This window comes from Ochotona princeps, chromosome 13, assembly GCF_030435755.1.
Source record: "Ochotona princeps isolate mOchPri1 chromosome 13, mOchPri1.hap1, whole genome shotgun sequence".
NCBI classification, from domain to species: Eukaryota; Metazoa; Chordata; class Mammalia; order Lagomorpha; family Ochotonidae; genus Ochotona; species Ochotona princeps.
This window is the reverse complement of record NC_080844.1, coordinates 46,605,589-46,624,921: the sequence shown is the minus strand read 5'-3', so window position 1 is coordinate 46,624,921 and position 19,333 is coordinate 46,605,589. Positions and strand designations below refer to the sequence as shown.

General features: G+C 44.0%; 1 protein-coding gene across 4 annotated transcripts in view; it reads right to left on the bottom strand.

The window, feature by feature from the left end:
- BTRC (beta-transducin repeat containing E3 ubiquitin protein ligase) overlaps window positions 1–16,807 on the bottom strand; it is a 155,659-nt gene extending 138,852 nt beyond the window's left edge. For 2 of the 4 annotated variants that reach the window (XM_058672086.1, XM_058672087.1), the window contains exon 1: window positions 16,649–16,807. In XM_058672086.1, coding sequence (XP_058528069.1) covers window positions 16,649–16,696 — 48 coding nt within the window. In that variant the 5' untranslated portion in view covers window positions 16,697–16,807. The remainder of the gene's footprint in view (window positions 1–16,648) is intronic. The other 2 variants (XM_058672088.1, XM_058672089.1) reach the window with 2 other exon arrangements.
- Between the last annotated feature and the right edge of the window lie 2,526 nt (window positions 16,808–19,333).

Here is a 19,333-nt window from a genome sequence, read left to right as displayed (position 1 = left end):
AATCACATCTTGTTTTCACTGTGGTACCAGGTAAAGCTTACATCCCTACCTAAACCGATTTCAAAGAAACCATACTAACAAGACAGGTACAACTTTGGGATTGTCAGCTATCAACAAAAAAAGTTATCACTAGTTCACTCAGCAAAACAGATGTTACTTTCCAGAGCTTTGATATTTTTCTTAAATACCTTTGAAAACAAGGATCAAAAAATATGAACTCTTATAAAAAGGGGCTTTATTGTATTTTTATAGCTTATTACATACCTTGTAACAATCATTTTGGTAAATGTGAATGTCAGTTTTATTTTCCGTCCCTTTTTTCCTGGCTATTTACAAGCTTTGTAAGAATTGTTCCTTAATTAAGTCTAAACATGGTTTTATATAAATGAATTCCTGGAAATAAAACGTTCAGACTTAAGAAATGATTGTTACAGAGACTGTAACAGGCTGTAAAAAAAGAATGCCACTTTAAACAAAGATTTCTCATTTTAATTAAAAAGATAATCATCAGAACATTCCTACACTTAACGAAACCATTTAAAGAAGCTTCCTTGGAAAAAAAATGTAGTGGCTTATGCAAGCTTCATAGTATAATTTATTCCATATTTAAATCAAAGTCTCAGTAGATCTTTTAGTATGAATTCTAATGGACTGAATATACATTTTAAAACTACACTGAAACACAGGTCCTGGGTAGCGTGATGATTCAATTAGCTAATCCTCGATCTGTAGGCATCCTTTATGGGTGCTGGTTTGTGTCCCGGTTGCTCCACTTGCCATCCAGCTCCCTGCTTATGGTCTGGAAAAGCAGTAGAGGATGGCTCAAAGCCTTGGGACTCTGTACCCAAATGGGAAACCTGGAAGAAGCTCCTGCGCCATTTGAGGACTGAACCCAAATGGCATATTGAAGATCTTTCTCTCTTCTTCTCTGTAAATCTACCTTTCCAATGAAAATAAGCAAATATTAAGAAAAAAAAGAAAGAAAGAAAGTGGAGGCAGCCCTTTGTTATGGCAAGTAAAGCTACCACCTGCTGAGCCAGAATCCCTAATGGATACCCCATTCGACTCCAGGCTGCTTCACTTCCCATCCAGCTCCTGGCTAATGCACCTGGAAAAGCAGCAGAAGACGGCCCAACGATCCATCTTTGAGGTGCTCATATCCCCCAGTTCACAGCTCTCTTCCTCATCTTGAAAGCAAATGACAGTGGGTTGAATTCTCACGTGGTATCAAATGCTTTTTGCTGCCTCTGTCAAACACATTTAGGAGCCCCATATAACTACATCAAACCCATCCCTGGTAATCTCCATGAAATTGATTAGAACCTTAACTCCCCTTCTAGGCTGCAACTACCCATGAGAGCCAGGGCTGGCAGCACATCAGACTGGTCAAGGTTGCTCATGCCTGTGCAGTTACCAGTATGTCCAGATTGGCCCACTCCCCTGCCCAAGCTTATATAACATGTTCCTGGGCATGCGGATGCACTAAGGTAGTTTGGGTCAACCAAGACCTTCAAAAATTTTTCTTAACCCCAGTGCAACAAAGCACACGATGTCTTAAAACTATCAAAACCATTCAAATAACATCATTGGAACACTCTTCCTCACATCAGGCGGGGTCTCTAAGGCATCATCAAATGGCTGTTATTCCATGCCTGTTTGCTGGTGTAGGCTGATAGCAAGGAGCAGCTCCTCTCCCCACCCCATGCAGACATACTGGAGAAGAAAAAAATTGAAACATCTGTCCCAACCACTTTCCTCCAGACTTCAACTCTCCTCACCCTAAACAGAGACCCTCACCCCTCTCAACTACGGAAACATTACAAAACTATACAAAGAAAGAAAGAAAGAAAGAAATCTGATTCTCTCCAGCAAATTTTCCATCTTGTAGTTGGGAAACACCAATCTGAATGCCGTGCCCAGAATTAAAAGACCATGAGCCACATCCATAATGGGGGGAGAGGGGCACACTGCTGGGGCTGCTTCCACAGTGGGTGGGGGAAGGGCAGTCCCTAGAACCAGTGTGGCAAGAACAGGGAAGAGAAAAGAAATAAAACTTTGCCAATGTTAAAAATTAAATTTTTGGGCCAGGCATGATAGTGTAGTGGTTAAAGTCCTCGCCCTAAACATGCCAGGATCTCATATGGATGCCGGTTCTAATCCTGGCAGTTCCAGTTCCCATCCAGCTTTCTGCTTGTGGCCTGGGAAAGCAGTTGAGGATGGCCCAAAGCTTGGGGACCCTGCACCAGTGTGGGAGACCCAGAAAAACCTCCTGGCTCCTGGCTTCAGAACAGCTCAGCTCCGGCTGTTGCAGTCACTTGGGCAGTGAATCATCAGACGGAAGATCTTCCTCTCTGCTGTCTCTCCTCTCCATATATCAGCCTTTCCAATAAAAATAAATAAATCTTTTAAAAAATTAAATTAAAAAAAAATAACCCTTACTGCTACATATTTCTCGAGCCTTCGGGCCATCTTCGGCTGCTTACCAGGCCCAAGTCAGGGAGCTGGAAGGGAAGTGGAGCAGCCAAGACACGAAACAGTGTCCACACAGGATTCTGGCGCTTGCAAGGCGAGGATTTAGCCATTGAGCCATTACACCAGACCCTCCCCTTTTCCATATTATTAAGTTTTATCCTTTCTACTTCTTTAATATTAAAGTACTCTCTCTTTTACAGAGATGGTGCTAACAGTAATACTTCTGTAATGTACTGGTGCATAGGGATACACGCTAACGCTCTGAACTTGGTATATATAGTACAATGTTTTGAATGCTTTTATTGATCCCTTAAATGAAAAAGTCAGAAAACTTATATTCTGTTTCTATAAGTACACCATATTTGAAGAAGGTATGCAATATTCATAAATTTGAGAAACAAATCAGTAAGAAAAAGCATACAATCCAACAGGAAAAATTGGCCAAGACTTACTTACTTACTTAGTCCAAAAAAGAGGATGTCTATAAACAGCCAATAAACCTTCAAGGTGCTAGTTCACAGCAGTCATTAAGCAAATGCAAATTAAAAGTGAGACAGTACAGTCACTACTGGAATAGCTACACAGAAAAAGGCTGTTGAGCAAGTGTTGCAAAAACAGGCAGCAAAACCTGCAATTCTCATACATTGCTAAAGGCAGAAGTGAAGCTGAACATTTTCACACACCAGCCCCTAGCAATTCCTCTCTGAAGCACACATCTATATGTACGTATGATCAAGAACATATATGAATGGGCCCAGCGCAGTAGCCTAGCGTCTAAAGTCCTCAAATTGCACATGCTGGATCCCATATGGGTACCGGTTCGTATCCTGGCAGCCTTGCTTCCCTTTCAGCTCCATGCTTGTGGCCTGGGAAAGCAACTGAGGTAGGTCCAATGCCTTGGGATTCTGCACCCATGTGGGAGACCCAGAAGAAGCTCTGGGCTCCTGGCTTTCGATCTGCGCAGCTCCAGCAGCTGTAGCCACTTGAGGAGTGAATCATCAGATGGAAGATCTTCCTCTCTGTATTTTCTTAATTTACAATAAAAATCTTAAAAAAAAAAAAAAATATATATATATATATATAAGATTACTCAACAGCACAATTTAAAATAGCTGAAACATGGAAATAACCCAAACGTTCATCAAAAATAACCTCAGTAAAATCTGAAGTATACTCTCACAATGGAATTCTACACAACAAACAAAATCTTCCTAAAAATAATGTGACACAAAAGATGATAGACATTAAAGAATAAATGATAGGGCCCGGCAGCGTGGCCTAGCGGCTAAAGTCCTCGCCTTGAACTCCCCGGGATCCCATATGGGCGCCGGTTCTAATCCCACCAGCTCCACTTCCCATCCAGCTCCCTGCTTGTGGTCTGGGAAAGCAGTTGAGGATGGCTCAAAGCCTTGGGACCTTGCACTCATGTGGGAGACCTGGAAGAGGTTCCTAGCTCCTGGCTCCTGGCTCCGGATCGAGACAGCACCAGCTGTTGCGCTCACTTGGAGAGTGAATCATCGGTCGGAGGATCTTCCTCTCTGTCCCTCCTCCTCTCTGTATATCTGCCTTTCCAACAAAAATGAATAAATCTAAAAAACAGGAAATATATTAAGGGTCTGGTGCAGTAGCTGAAATAGTTAACCCTCCCCATCAAGTGCTGAGATCCCACATAGGGGCCAGTTCATGTCCCGGCTGCTCTACTTGCCTTCCAGCTCCCTGCTTGTGGTTTGGAAAAGCAGCAGAGGGTTGCCAAAAGCCTTGGAACCCTGCACCTGCACAAAAGAAGCTGCTCCTGGTTCCCAGATTAGGAGCTCAGCACAGGCCATTGTGGTCACATGGAGAATGAACTAACTGATGGAAAATCTTTCTGTATCTTCTCTCCGTAAATCTCCCTTTCCAATACAAATAAATACATCTTAAAAAAATTAAAAATAAAAAGACATGTTAAAATTCAATCAGTTGTGTATCTAAGGTTTGCATATTTTTTTTTTACTTTTGACTCCCCCTCTCCCTCAAAAAAAGCTTGCATAAACACTGAGTACACTACAATTTCTGCTGGAGACTTCCCCCATCTTTTTTTCTTCTCTGCCATGCATCATGGGTTTAAGCCGTACCTGCTTATCTGTAACTCAACCTGTGGCCGTCTGCTTCCTGATCCAGATTTTATCCAATGTATTTTCTCTTCTTGAACTACCCCCCTCAGACACTCTGTCAAAATGTAATTCCTAAAATTCAAGGAAAAGTTTTCTCCCACAAAGCTTCCAAAGACCTCTCCAGTTATAACTCAGTTGCAATCTTTCCTACTGTAGCACTTTGTGCCTCCATTCTCATATTTATCAAAGCGTGCCTTAACCATCTGTCTCACTAGACTGTGACAATAAGTTCTGGAAGTTTGATTTTGTATCTTCATCCTGCACTCAGTGACGACTCACTTTTGTTCTTCTTAAAGACAAGTCAAGCACAGCAGTGAGAAGAGGAGGGTAAATAACTCAGTACATAACAATAGAGACAACTTACTGTCTTCAGACCAGCCACTCAGTTTCTGTAAATCAAATCACACCATCTGTCAATTATCATGGCTTCCCCTTCATTCTGTCAGTCCTGGGGTCTTTCTAGACTTCACTGTAAGTGCTATTAAGCAATAATACACAGTGTTCTATTAGTACTTAGGGTCATATAGCTCTGAATTTCTAAGAACACCTCTGATACATACAAGGATTTTATGATGCAAATTAGCAAATAACACTTTACTTATGCATAGCAATTTATAACTTAAAAATGAATTGAATAGGAAAAGGAAAAAGGAGTTCCCTGTTAAGTTAAATAAGACTTACAAAACTCCTTTCTCTTTCCTCCTCCTGCCACTATGGCAGGAGGTAGGGGTCCTTTCTATTTCAAAACCCTCTACCGTCACTAGGATGAGAACTCCTTTTCTCAGCTTTTCTAATGAATTTTGCTTTAAAGCTAAAAAAACACCTTACAAAACTCCATGTGGTAGCTTTGCGGTAAAGTCTTCGCCTTGCACATGCCAAGATCTCATATGAGTGCTGGTTCTAATCCTGGCAACGCTGTTTCCCATCCACCTCCCTGTCTGTAGCCTGGAAAGCAGTGAAGGATGGCCCAAAACTTTGGGACCCTGAAACCATGTGGGAGACCTGGAAGAGGTTCCTGGCTCCTGGCTTCAGATCAGCTCAGCTCTGGCTGTTGCAGCCACTTGGGCAGTGAAACAATGGACGGAAGATCTTCCTCTCAGTCTTTCCTCCTCTCTGTATATTTGACTTTCCAATAAAAAAAATAATAATAAAAACAAATCTTGGGCCTGGCGGCGTGGCCTAGTGGCTAAAGTCCTCGCCTTGAAAGCCCCGGGATCCCATATGAGCGCCGGTTCTAATCCCGGCAGCTCCACTTCCCATCCAGCTCCCTGCTTGTGGCCTGGGAAAGCAGTCGAGGACGGCCCAGTGCATTGGGACACTGCACCCGCGTGGGAGACCCGGAGGAGGTTCCTGGTTCCCGGCTTTGGATCGGCGCGCACTGGCCATTGCGGCTCACTTGGGGAGTGAATCATCGGACGGAAGATCTTCCTCTCTGTCTCTCCTCCTCTGTGTATATCTGGCTGCAATAAAATGAATAAATCTTTAAAAAAAAAAAACAAATCTTAAAAATAAAAGACATACAAAACTTATTCTAGCATTGAGGTCTCTGTTCAAAGACCCACTACCAGCCCAGGGCCACCACACTTACTAAACTTTAGTCCCCAGACAAGAGGCCAACATTTAAGTTACATCTCTCATAAATACACAAACTGGAGCCAGCACTGTATATATAACAGTTTAAGCTACTGCCTACAGTGCTAGCATCGCATATGGGTGCCAATTCAAGTCCTGGCAGCTCTACTTCCAATCCAGCTCCCTGACAATGTGCCTGGGAAAGCAGCAGAAGACGATTCAAGTCCTTAGATCTCTGCACCCATGTGGGAGACCAGGAAGAAGCTCTGGACTCCTGGCTTTAGCCTGATCCTGGCCTAGACCCAGCTAGTGGCCATCTGGGGAATGACCCAGTGAATGGAAGACCTTTCTCTAACTCTTTCATATAAATCTTTTATATATGCATGCATATATACACATACATTTTCACAAAGTTTTAATTTTTCTGACACATATTTGCTGTAAAAATATGAAAAGCATTAAAGAATTAAACAAGAAAAATCACCTAATGATACTTTCTAACACATTTTCAAATGCCATTATATATTTTGAAATATTATCGATCATCCAACAGCTTACAACCAACACATTAATAATTTTGTGTCACATTCCCTGCAAGTATGGTTTTATGTGCATAAGTGCTACCAAAAAATGTATCCACAACCTACAGTATTGGATGTCTGCCTCCATGACTTCTCAATGAAAGCTTGAATTTCCCAAGATACCTAAAATATCAGCACCAGAACTCTGTAACCTTACTGTTAATTGCGGAGAAAGGATTGCAAAGCTCTAAACCTGCTGCCAAGAGAGTTGTCAGGGCATATGTATGACCTTGTTACAAATTCTATTACAGTTCAAATTCTGTTCCAAATGCCATTGAAGTGACATCAACCTTAACCTTCCCAAAGACAGAACTACACTGTGATACTGCTGAACTTTTCATAATATCACTATACAAGATCCAAAGACATCTACTGTATTAAATTGTGACTAGCAGTATCCCACCAACAAGCTTTGCTCAGTCACTAAAATAAGAAACTGCTAGTTAGGATGGCACCATCAGTGGAAACCAAAAAGCAAGCACAAGACTTCTCACAGAAACCAGAGCCCTGGGGTTACAAGTTAAACCTCTGCTTCAGCATCTCCATCCCATATGGACATTAATGTTGCGTCTGGACTGTTCCACTTCCCATTTAGCTTCCTTCTGATTGTCTGGGAGAACACCAGAGGATGGCACACACCCCTGAGGCCCTATACTCATATGGGGAGACCCAGGAGTTCATGGCTCCTGGCTTCAGACTGGTCCATTTCTAGCTGTTACGGCCACTGGGCATTTGTCTTTCTCTCTCAGTCTTTTAAATACAAATGAATAAATCTTAAAAGAAAGAAAAGTCCAGTTCACAGTAAGCATCTTATTCTATCATCTTACCAGGCTATTAATAGATTATTACTGTAACAATTATTAAGAAAACTACTCCTTCCTACTTGACGTTAAGCCTAACCACATGACTTACTTTGATCAACAGAAAATCAACAGCTCTGATACAACCAGTGATCTAAAGGCACTGAACACACTGGCTTGTTCTCTTGCACTTTTGCTATGACTTTAAGAAGAGCTTTGATTGAAGTCTTGCCTGTTCTGAGTTCCAGAATAACATGTGGAACAGTCCTGAAAGATCAGCTCCTGAGAAGTCCAATGACATCAAGTCTAGATCATTCATAACCAGCAAATGCACAAATTCACTGAGAATATGTATTATTAGATGCCAGTGATGATCTTGTGGTTCTTTATTAAATGGTGATCACTAACAGTTACAATGACACTAACAACTGGTGAAGCCTCACTGGATTTCATCCACAACTGAGATGACCAGGAAATCGATGTGAAGACCTGGACAGCAACATTTCCCCTTGGACAGTACCTGAATAGTTAGGAGATTGTCACTGTTTCTTGATCTTCAAGAATCAAATACACTATAGTGAGGCTCTCAAGTCTGCTGCCCAGGTGTAACATCAGGTTCCTTCCTAGCACAATGACCCTGATTAGGACTAAACCTCACTGGAATTAGTTTCCTAAAATGAAAACAGGGACAATAATGGTACTTCATTTATCTCACAGGATTACTGGGAGAATTAAATAATACATGTAAAGGACTTAGAACAGCACACAGCAAATACTAAGTAACAGCTATTCACTATTCAAGGCTGTATGAACAAAAAATAACCTCACTTCAGGCCTGGCGCGATTGCGTAGTGGCTAAAGTCCTCGCCTTGAACGTGCCAGGATCCCATATGGGCGCCGGTTCCAATCCTGGCGGCCCCGCTTCCCATCCAGCTCCCTGCCTATGGCCTGGGAATGCAGTTGAGGACGGCCCAAAGTTTTGGGATCCTGTACCTGCATGGGAGACCTGGAAGAAGCTCCTGGCTTTGAATTGGCTCAGCTCCAGCTGTTGCAGCTGCTTGGGGAGTGAACCATCAGATGGAAGATCTTCCTCTCTGTCTCTCCTCCTCTCTGTATATCGGCCTTTCCAATAAAAATAAAATCATTAAAAAATAATAATAAAATAACCTCACTTTTACTCAGTTTTCCTATTACTGACCTGGCTTCATGTCAGGTCATAAACCTCTGGGCAAGGACACCTTGAAGAGACAGTCAAAGAGAAAGAAAGATCAAAAGATCACCTGTGAATGTTTGACCTAACAATTAAGATGTCATCCAGCACCCAGCTTGTGGCCTGAGAAAGCAGTTAAGGATAGCCCAAAGCTTGGGACCCTGCACCCGCGTGGGAGACCCAGAAGAGGCTCTGGGCTCCTGGCTTTGGACCGGCGCAGCTTCTGGCCATGGTGGCCACTTGGGGAGTAAATTATCAGATGGAAGATCTTCCTCTCTGTATATCTGACTTTGCAATAAAAATAAACAAATCTTTTCTTTTTTTAAAAAAAAAAAAAGCCACTTAGGACACCCAAAACTGGGCCACCCCAACCGGGTCCAGTCCTAGCTCTTCTGATTCCAACTTCTTATTAAAACACATCCTGGGAGGGAGCAGGTGAAGGTTCAAGTTCTTGGGTCTCTGGCAGCCAGTTAGGTGACCTCGATTGAGTTTCTGGCTCCTGACTTCAGCCTAGCCCAGGGGACATGAATCAGCATAAGAGATTTCTCTCTTTCTCGTCTCTCAAATAAATAAAAATGCTTTGGCAATGTTCATATGAAAGGTTCACGTTAGCCATAAAGGAAATCTCCCCCAGCTACGGAGCTTTTTGCTCTCTTGGTCCCCAAACCACAGTCATAGTCACATATGAAGGCAATTCAGCAACTAGGATGGCACTGCCTTGTAAGTCATATTCTTAGTTCAACACCAATTTCAGTATCTATTCTACTTTCATGTCTTTCATAAAATGTTTCTATTCTGGGGCCAGCATCCCATATGGGCAATGTTTGAATCCCAGGCACCCCGATGCAGTTCAATGTTTACGTGCCTGGGAAAACAACAAAAGACGGCCCACGTGCCTGAGCCCCTGCACCCATGTGGGAGACCTGGAAGAAGCTCCTGACTTTGGCCTCATCCAGCCTCAGCCATTGAAGCTACTTGGGGAGTAAATCAGAGGATGGCAAAACTCTCTTTCTCTGTAAACTCTTTCAAATAAATAAATAAATAAATCATTAGGGCCCGGAGGCGTGGTCTAGCGGCTACAGTCCTCGCCTTGAAAGTCCCGGGATCCCATATGGGCGCCGGTTCTAGTCCCGGCAGCTCCACTTCCCATCCAGCTCCCTGCTTGTGGCCTGGGAAAGCAGTCGAGGATGGCCCAGTGCATTGGGACCCTGCACCCGCGTGGGAGACCCGGAGGAGGTTCCAGGTTCCCGGCTTCGGATCGGCGCGCACTGGCCATTGCGGCTCACTTGGGGAGTGAATCATCGGACGGAAGATCTTCCTCTCTGTCTCTCCTCCTCTGTGTATATCTAGCTGTAGTAAAATGAATAAATCTTTAAAATAAATAAATAAAAAAAAATCATTAAAAAAATGTTCCAGTTTTGTCTCAATTGGGTTTTGGAAACTAAGGTGAATATTTCCATCTATTCTAATTATCCAGAGTCCCTAAGCACAAGGTGAATCTTGTGGAATACTAGCTGAAACTGTTCCAGCCCAATGGCCTCTTCCCATAGAGATTTCTCCCCCTCCCCTGACAATTTTAGATGCTGGAACAGACTTATTAATGAAAGAGGAGGCTCCTGCTTATTGACTGAGCTGTTACTCTGCACAAAATCTCACTAAGCACACAGAGGAAGAATCGTACCATCTTAACATTTTAGCAGAAAGGAGACTTCAACACATTTTAATATCACAAGTATTTTTTCCTTCATTCTCACTTATCCCTTGGTTTTGTTTGCTTGCTTATTTTTTGTTTTTATTGCAAAGTCAGATATACAGAGAGGCGGAGAGACAGAGAGGAAGATCTTCCATCCGATGATTCACTCTCCAGGTGGCCGCAACAGCCAGAGCCGAGCTGATCTGAAGCCAGGAGCCCAGAGACTCTTCCAGGTCTCCCACATAAGATGCAGGATCCCGGCGTGTGCAAGGTGAGGACTTCTGGCTGCTAGACTACCGCACAGGGGCCCCACTTCACCTTTCTTTTTTAAGATTATAATGCCACTGACCATAAATTTTACCTAAAGATGACCCATGATCTTACATAATGTCTCCCTTTAGCAAAAGAAAAAAAATATATATATATATACGTATATACATACATATATCTGCTTTTTTTTTCAGGGTTTAAATGGCGTAGAAATAATATAGACCAACAAATGGTCTCATTTACAAGTTCATTTTTTTAAATTTGGCAGTGTATGACATCAGAACAGAATTTTTATTCTGTATGAAATTACTCACTTTAAATAATTTCTTATATGTAGCTATTATAAACACAAACAAAAAGCAACACAAATTATCACTAATTTATAATTTCATACCTAATATCTACATTAGAGTATCCAGAAAAAATCAAAGTTAATTTAAATTACAAATAGATTAAGGATGTACAGAAACTGGCAAATAAAGAGCTGGTTTCAGAGGTCCACAAAAAGCTAGCAATCAATCTCACTGAGCTAAATTAGAATCAACTGTGAAAAATTAGAAGATTTATTTTAAAAAGCAATACCCAAATTTCCCAAATAATGTCAGTTATTGACTCACATTAATTCACTAGTAGCCTGTCATGCAGATCTGTTAGTGGCTGGGGTGGGTATTTGGTGCAGGGGTTAAGACACCATCTGGGATGCTCACATCCCATACCTGGATTTCAGTTCCAGCCAATCCACTCCCCTTTGACTCCAGCTTCCTGCTAATGTACACCTTGAAAAGCAGCAGGTGGGCCCGGCAGCGTGGCCTAGTGGCTAAAGTCCTCACCTTGAAAGCCCCGGGATCCCATATGGGCGCTGGTTCTAGTCCTGGCAGCTCCACTTCCCATCCAGCTCCCTGCTTGTGGCCTGGGAAAGCAGTCGAGGATGGCCCAATGCATTGGGACACTGCACCCGCGTGGGAGACCCGGAAGAGGTTCCTGGTTCCCGGCTTCGGATCGGCGCGCACTGGCCATTGCGGCTCACTTGGGGAGTGAATCATCGGACGGAAGATCTTCCTCTCTGTCTCTCCTCCTCTCTCTGTATATCTGACTTTGTAATAAACTGAATAAATCTTTTAAAAAAAAAAAAGCAGCAGGTGATGGCTCAAGTACTTGGGTCCCTGTCACGCACATGGGAGACCTAGATTGTGTTCCAGGCTCCTGGCTTCAGCCTAGCCCAGCACTGACTCTTGCAGGCACTTAGGAGTGAAATTAGCAGATGGAAGATTTCTCTGTGTCTCTGGCTTTGTCCCCTCTGTCTTTCAAAAAAATAAAAATAAGAACAATACCTCCCAACGAGTCCTAGCACCATTACCCACAAATCTGGCTAATCTCATTTGTATTTTGGCTTGAACACCCCACTAGAATAGCACTGATAGTAGTCTCAAAAGACTGCTTCCCACAGCTCCCACCTCCTGTTTATGTACATTACTCTTCACATTAATAGTAGAAGCTATTTTCCCTCCCTTTGACTATGAGTTAGCTTGACTGGCTTTGACCATAAGAGACATTTTTAGACTTCCAAACGCAGGACTTGCAAGGACTGGCAGTTCCTACTTCTTGTCTCATAGAATATTTCTCAAAACCCAGCTAGCACACTTGAAGGAAATTCCAGCAATCACATAGAGAGGCCTGGATGCACAACTGAAGGCCTTTAGCCCTAGGTGAACTCTCAGCCTGGGGCCAGCACTCTGAAATTCCCGCTTTGTTGGCACCCTTGCCCACATCAAGTAAAACTTAAAAAACGCATCAGATTTGAGGAAATCATGAATGTTTAAGCTACTAAGTGCTGACTTGTTTCTTTTTATACTGCTTCACTGATCCATCAGCTCATACAAAAACAAACAAACAAATAAAACCTCTTACATGTCCTAAAACTATTTTATTCAAGTGTTCCTCCACTTGGCTTTTGAACTGGCTAGACAAAAGCATACTTATCAATTTTTAATATTTTCAAAATCTTTCTTTAATATTTGAAAGAATTACAGAAAGAAAGGACGAGACGGAGCTCCTCAATCCGCTGGGTTCACTCCCCAGATGACCACAACGGTCAAAGCCAGGCCAGGTCAAACCTGCTGCCAGGAGCTTCTTCCCTGTCTCCCACAAGGGTGGCAGAGGCCAATGCACTTGGGCCATCTCCAGCTGCTTTTCCTAGGCCATTAGCAGGGAGCTGGTTCAGAACTGGAGCATCTGGGGCTTGAATCAGCATCTATATGGGATGCCAGCATCACCAACAGAGGCTTTACAAACACTGGCCTTTTACTGTCTTTTTGTTTTTAATTTTTTAAAAGATTTCTTTTCATTGGAAATTCAGATATACAGAGAAGATGAAAGACAGCAGAGAGAAAGACCTTCCGTCCGATGATTCACTCCCCAAGTGGCTGCAACAGCTTGAGCTGAGCTAATCCGAAGCCAAGGAGCCTGGAGCCTCTTCCAGGTCTCCCTCACAGGTGCAGGATCCCAAGGCATTGGGCCGTCCTCAACTGCTTTCCCAGGCCACAAGCAGGGAGCTTGTAGGGAAGCGGGGCCGCTGGGATAGAACCAGCGCCCATATGGGATCACGGTGTGTTCAAGGCAAGGACTTTAGCCACTATGCCACCATGCTGGGCTGAGTTTCATACTTTTTTTGACTAAGGAAATAGTAAGATAGGTCCAGGAAGACATGCTGAAGCTGAATTGCAAACATAAGCATATAGGTTACTTAAATTACTATTTTCTTATCATTTATTTGCTTCTCGAAAATAAACATTCTGGAGTCATTACATTCTTGTAGCCAGCTAATCCTTTGCTTTGTGGCACCAGCATCGCTCATGGGTGCCGGCTGAATCCTGCTTGCTTCATTTAAGATCCAGTTCCCTGCTTATGGCCTGGGAAAGCAGTGGAGAACGGCTCAAATCCTTGAGCCCCTGCAGACCACGTGGAAGACCCAGAGGAAGCACTTGGCTTCTGAGCAGCTCAGTTCCGGGTCAGCTCTGGCCATTTGGGGAGTGAACCAAGCAGATCAGGATCCTTCTCTTTCTTTGTAAATTTACTTTACAAATAAAAATAAATAAATCTTTAAGGATACACATTCCATTATATCAAGACCACACAGGAATTAAAGAGAACTTTGAATTTAGCAGTCACCTTAGTAAGATTTTATCGTTTCATAAAGGTCCTAGTAAAAGCAGTATGTTAATGTAGAAATGAATATAGTTGTGACAATATCTATCTTTTACTGACATTTTAAGCAAATTTCATAATTAGCATTAAGTAAGCAGGCAAACAAAAATAAGAACTTGCCACCTTTCTGACATGAATCTGGAAATGGATTTTTAATTTTCACTTCCAAAATTAAAAAAAAAAGCAAGTGTTCTTCACATTTTAAAATCTGAACATTAGGCTTAAATTCAAGAACCATCTGGCTCAGTGGAATTCTGTTCATGATGCACTTGAACTTTTTTTAAACTAGAGACTATTTTTGTTTTCTGTTTTGTTTTGTTTTGTTTTTTGGGGTTTTTTTTGGGGGGGGGGTGATGTTGTTGTAAAGACAGATTCAAAGAGCAGGAGAGACAGAGAGTTTACAAAACAGAGAGGGCCTTGTGAGGTACCAAGGTACTGGCAGTGACTGAAGTCCTTGCCTTGTATGCACTGGGATCCCTTATGGCCATGGGTTCATGTTCCAGCTGCTCCACTTCCCATCCAGCTCCCTGCTTGTGGCCTGGGAAAGCAGTTGAGGATGGACCAAAGCCTTGGAACCCTGCACCTTATGTGGGAGACCTGGAAGAGGCTCCAGGCTCCTGGCTTCAGATCAGCTCAGCTCTGGCTGTTGCAGCCACTTGAGAAGTGACCACAGATGGAAGGTCTTTGTCTCTCCTTTTTGTGTGATTCTGACTTTCCTACAAAAACAAGTAAAACAAAGAGATATACCCTCAATCCATAAAAGCCACCAATCAGTAGTCCATGTGTTTGATTATCAGCTCCATGCACCAAGTGTGCCACTGTTGGACAGTGAACACATTTTTTCTTTCTTTTTAATTTTTTTTTTAATTTTTTTTTTGTTGTTGGAAAGACAGATTCAGAGAGGAGGGCAGAAGGATCTTCCATCGTCTGGATCACTCCCCTCACAAGGAAGTTTGCCATCAGCCTACCGAGCTGGGGTCACACTTGAATTTTAGTGTTCTTAAAAGTACTAACCAAAAATTGTAAGTACAGCTTTAGTAAATTTAACCAGTCTTTCCAAAAAAATCTTCTTACAAACAGGGCAGTTTGGGCCAGATGCGACAGTTAAATTGGCTCGTCTTGCCCTTGCAAGCACTGAGATCCCATAAAGGCACCAGTTCATGTCCTGGCTGCTCCACTTCCCATCCAGATCCCTGCTTGGGCTTCACCCACTGCAGTATTTGGGGAGTAAATCAGCGGATGAAAAATCTTTCTCTGCTTCCCTAAGTCTGCCTTTCCAATAAAAATAAATAGACCTCTAAAAGAAATGGTAGTTTAAAGTCTAAATTCAATCACATTAGTATTTAAGCTTATTTAATTTTGGTATTGTATTTCAGGCAAAGTTACAAAACTATTTGACAAAGGGATAGGATTTGGAATGGTAGATTACAATTACTTCTGAAAAACTTAAGTACCAATCCTTATCAACATCCCTCAAGCCATCTATGAAAGTATAGTTGCAATCACAAAGTCTGATTTTACACCTAGGATATACAAGAACCATCAGATTAAAAGCATCAAATATCAAACTATACAAATTTGCCAAACACAAGCATAACAAAAAGTGTGATACAAAGTAAACAAGGAGTTCAAACACACCCACAAACCCCAACTCATTGGCTAGACACTGATGGACATCCTCCCATCCTGATGTATCTCCTTGCCTTACACTCTAGCCCCTCCACTTTTCATCTCCTGAATTTCTCCACTGACCTCACCACTTCCTATGGGTCTTTGCAACAACTGTAATTCCCATGGCTGTCCCTCTCTAGAAAATGATACAGCATCTGAATCCCACATTTTCCTGCCTCTTAACTTAGCTCCAAGCTCTGCTCCATCCTAATGGATATCCTGTATCCATGTTTCTCTGGCAATCTGCCTCTTACTGCCTCATCACCTCGCCCTCACTAAAGCAAGAATACTTAGCCTCTCCTTGGGGAGTATAGACTACTTTTTTTGATGATTGCTTCACAGTCAACAACCCCTGCCTCTCCACCGGTTGTCACTCAAGGTCCTTGCCCTCATCTACCACAAAGTTAAGATCTCGCCCCTTCCAGAGTTTGACAACATTACTTTGGCCAAGATGGGATTTGCCATCAATGGCAAAGGTTATGTTTCCCACGCCTAGTTCTGCAAAACTCCAAACCTCGCACCCATCTGCATCGGGCCCTACTCGCTCCCACCCTACCCCCATCATCTCCGTCTTCCCTCTATCCCGAGCTCCCCTTCCCCACTGAGAATTGCACCTCCTCGCCCGGGCCTTACCCGTCACCCGACCCTGCGAAGGCCCTGCCAGCGGCCCCTTGCCGTGTCTCCACAGGGCTTCCACAGCTCTTCGGTTACTGTCCCCACGCCCCTTTCCCTCCAGGGCCCCGCGCGCCGCCGGGAGACCCCTCTCCTCGATGAAGCTCCCGCTGTCACTTGGCTTCTCATCCACAAGATGGCGGAGCTGCTGCCCCCACCTCTGGATCCCCTCCACAGCCCCCAGCCTCCTCCCTTAGCTCTGCTCCGTCCCTCTGTGTCGCCCCCGCCGCTGGCTTTGGTCCAGGGTCCCGCTGCCCCCTCTGGCAGTGGGCGTACGGCCCAGCTCGGCGCTCAGCGGCTCCGTCAACGCCACTGCCTCGGACGTTCCCCCGCCTGCACCGTCTCCTTACCATAAACTTGAGCGCTTTCTCCTGCAGTACCGCCTCGGCCGGGTCCATAATCGCCGAGGCCTCTGGGTCTGCTCCCCGCCGGGGCCGCCCCTTTAGAGCCAGGCCGCAGCCAACGCAGCTCCCGAATCCCGCCTCCTCTTCCTTCCCCCCGCCCTCTCTTATCTTTCAGGCACGAGCGAGGAGGGAGGGGCCAAGGAGTATCAGCCGCTCCGCACGCATGCGTTTTACACTGCTTCACGGGATTTGTAGTCCGGCAGGCTCCCTCAACAAGAAGGTGAGGCCGTGCCGCGAACCTCAACTCCCGCAGTTCACTGCGGCAGGGTCGCGCCTGCAGACAAGCCAAACCTAGACAGCTCGCGGTCCTGTAGAGGAAATCGACTAATGGGAAAAGTAGTTTCTAGTCTCTTAAGGATGCGAAGCGGGAGGGGTATGGTTGTCTCCGTGGTTACCGAGCGACGCCAGTGGCTGCTTGCCCGGCATTTATATCAAGATGGCGATCAGCCCCTCACCTGTAGCTGAAATGCAAGGAGATGCTGTGAGAGAACTCATGAGGCATCGAGCCTCCCTAACTGTGATTTTAGAGTGGTGCATGTCTCCAAATATTATATATCTAGCGTCTACGGAAAATGGTGACCCAAGGGTGCTAAGCCACTGAGCACCTCACTCCAGCATTCAGGTCAATGCAGAATTTCAAGGTCCTCCTAAACTGTTGTCCACTCTACCCTCAGGAAACCCTTTCTCCCGCACAGTTAAACTCAGGCGGATAAAATGAGGCTCAGGAAATGTTTGGTGTTTAGAACGCGGAAAGCTTAGGCTGATACAGCTAACCCTGTGCCCTGAAGGTCAAACAAGTGCTTAGAAAAGGCCTTCAGTGGTGGACTATGATAGCTGCGATGGCCACCCAGCAGGTGAAACAGTAAGTATTTTCTTTGGCCCTTAAAGGGACAATATGAATTTAGTTTGGAAATTGGGTCTATGGAGAAAGAAAAAGAAACTGAAGTTAGGCTAGAAACAGCATAGGCTTGTTCAGTGTATCAGAATTTAGCCAAACTTCTAAATATTTTCAGAAAATGCTATTGCACTGACAGGAGAAACCTCCATTGTAAACTGTTTTGTGCATTTTTTTCTATCAAAAAGTAGTAAACATGTAACTTTGTGCCAACACTATCTCAAAAAACGGCGCTTCAAGCTCTGTAGCAAGTGTCAGGATCTGTGGATGCACTGAGGTGGACTTGGTCAGCCAATAGACCTTGGAAAGTTTTCCTCAACAACATCCTTAGATGTTGTTGGTGCAAGGAAGCCACCAACGTCTCAGAACCATCAAAACCACTCAAGAAACTTTTTTAAAAGATTTATTTATTTTTATTGGAAAGGCAGATTTACAGAGAGAAGGAGAAACAGAGAAAGATCTTCCATCTATTTTTTCACTCCCCAGATGGCCACATTATACAAAGCTGAGCTGATCTGAGCTCAGGAGCCAGGAGCCTCTTCCGGGTCTCCCACATGGGTGCAGGATCCACAGGCTTTGGGCCATCTTTCACCGCTTTCCCAGGCCATAAGCAGGAAATTGGGTGGAAAGTAGAGCAGCCAGGACATGAACTGTTGGCCATATGGATGATGGCAGTTGCAGAAGAGGATTTGCCAGTTAAGCCATAGCACCAACCTCCCGGCCTTTTGTCATCTGGAAAAGAAAGGTCTCTGGCAATATGTGTGCACCGGTAAGCCTGTTTGTAACAGTTACTCTGGGAGGAATCACTGGAACATTAAAGCTCCAATGTCCTGGAGAATGGACTCCTAGCATGAGAAACCCCAGCTGCTGTTGTGATCCCAAACAGTTAATTCAAGGTTATGAGCTTGAAAGTCACACTTCCCCTATCTATGTGGTCCTTTATACTCACCTGTGATGCTCACCTATCATTACCTGGGACCTGAGAGGGGGTGATATTATGTTGTTGCCTAACCAATTCCCAAACAAGGCCCCATAACAGCCCATGAAAGGGCTTGCTCTTTTGGTCACGTACTTCCATCGCTCTAGCACTCCGACTCTTGGCCTTCCCAGTATCTTCTTGCTCCCTGGCTTCATGTTTACAGACTCCCGGGAGAGGTAGTCCCTGAGCATGGCCCCTTGGTTTTTTTTTTATTCCTCACCCTCTGTTCACTGCTTGGGTGAGACAGTAAAGATGTTAATGCTAACATGCTTTGTATTTCTAATTTGTGTATTTTCCAGAGTTTCAGGAGAGATGAGGCCTAGCAGTAACAGAATGTGGGCAGAAAAGCCAAGGAAAGGCGCATGTTTGCAGCTTTGTAAGTGTGTTCAGGTTATTTGCTGCATGTCCTTAGGATAATTTATGTTGCTGGGGAAGCTGGAACATAGGTCTTCAGTTTAATAGATGGGTTTCATGGTAATGACCATTTGTTCTTCTCAGGGTTTCAATTCAGACAGGATTGCCACTGGTTTTCATTTGCTAATTTCTAGTGGGTATTTTTATCACCAAACGTGGTTAATAAAGACTCCTTAATACATCCTGAACTTGTCTGGCATTATCTCTCTGGCACTCTGCAACATTACCACTGGGCTTCCTTCCTTCCCCTAACCTCCTGTTCAAGACCTCAGACAACCCTTGGATTCGTTCTCACCTATTAGTGTCTGTTTTTGACCAGCAATCTGTCCTGCGTCTCTTCCAG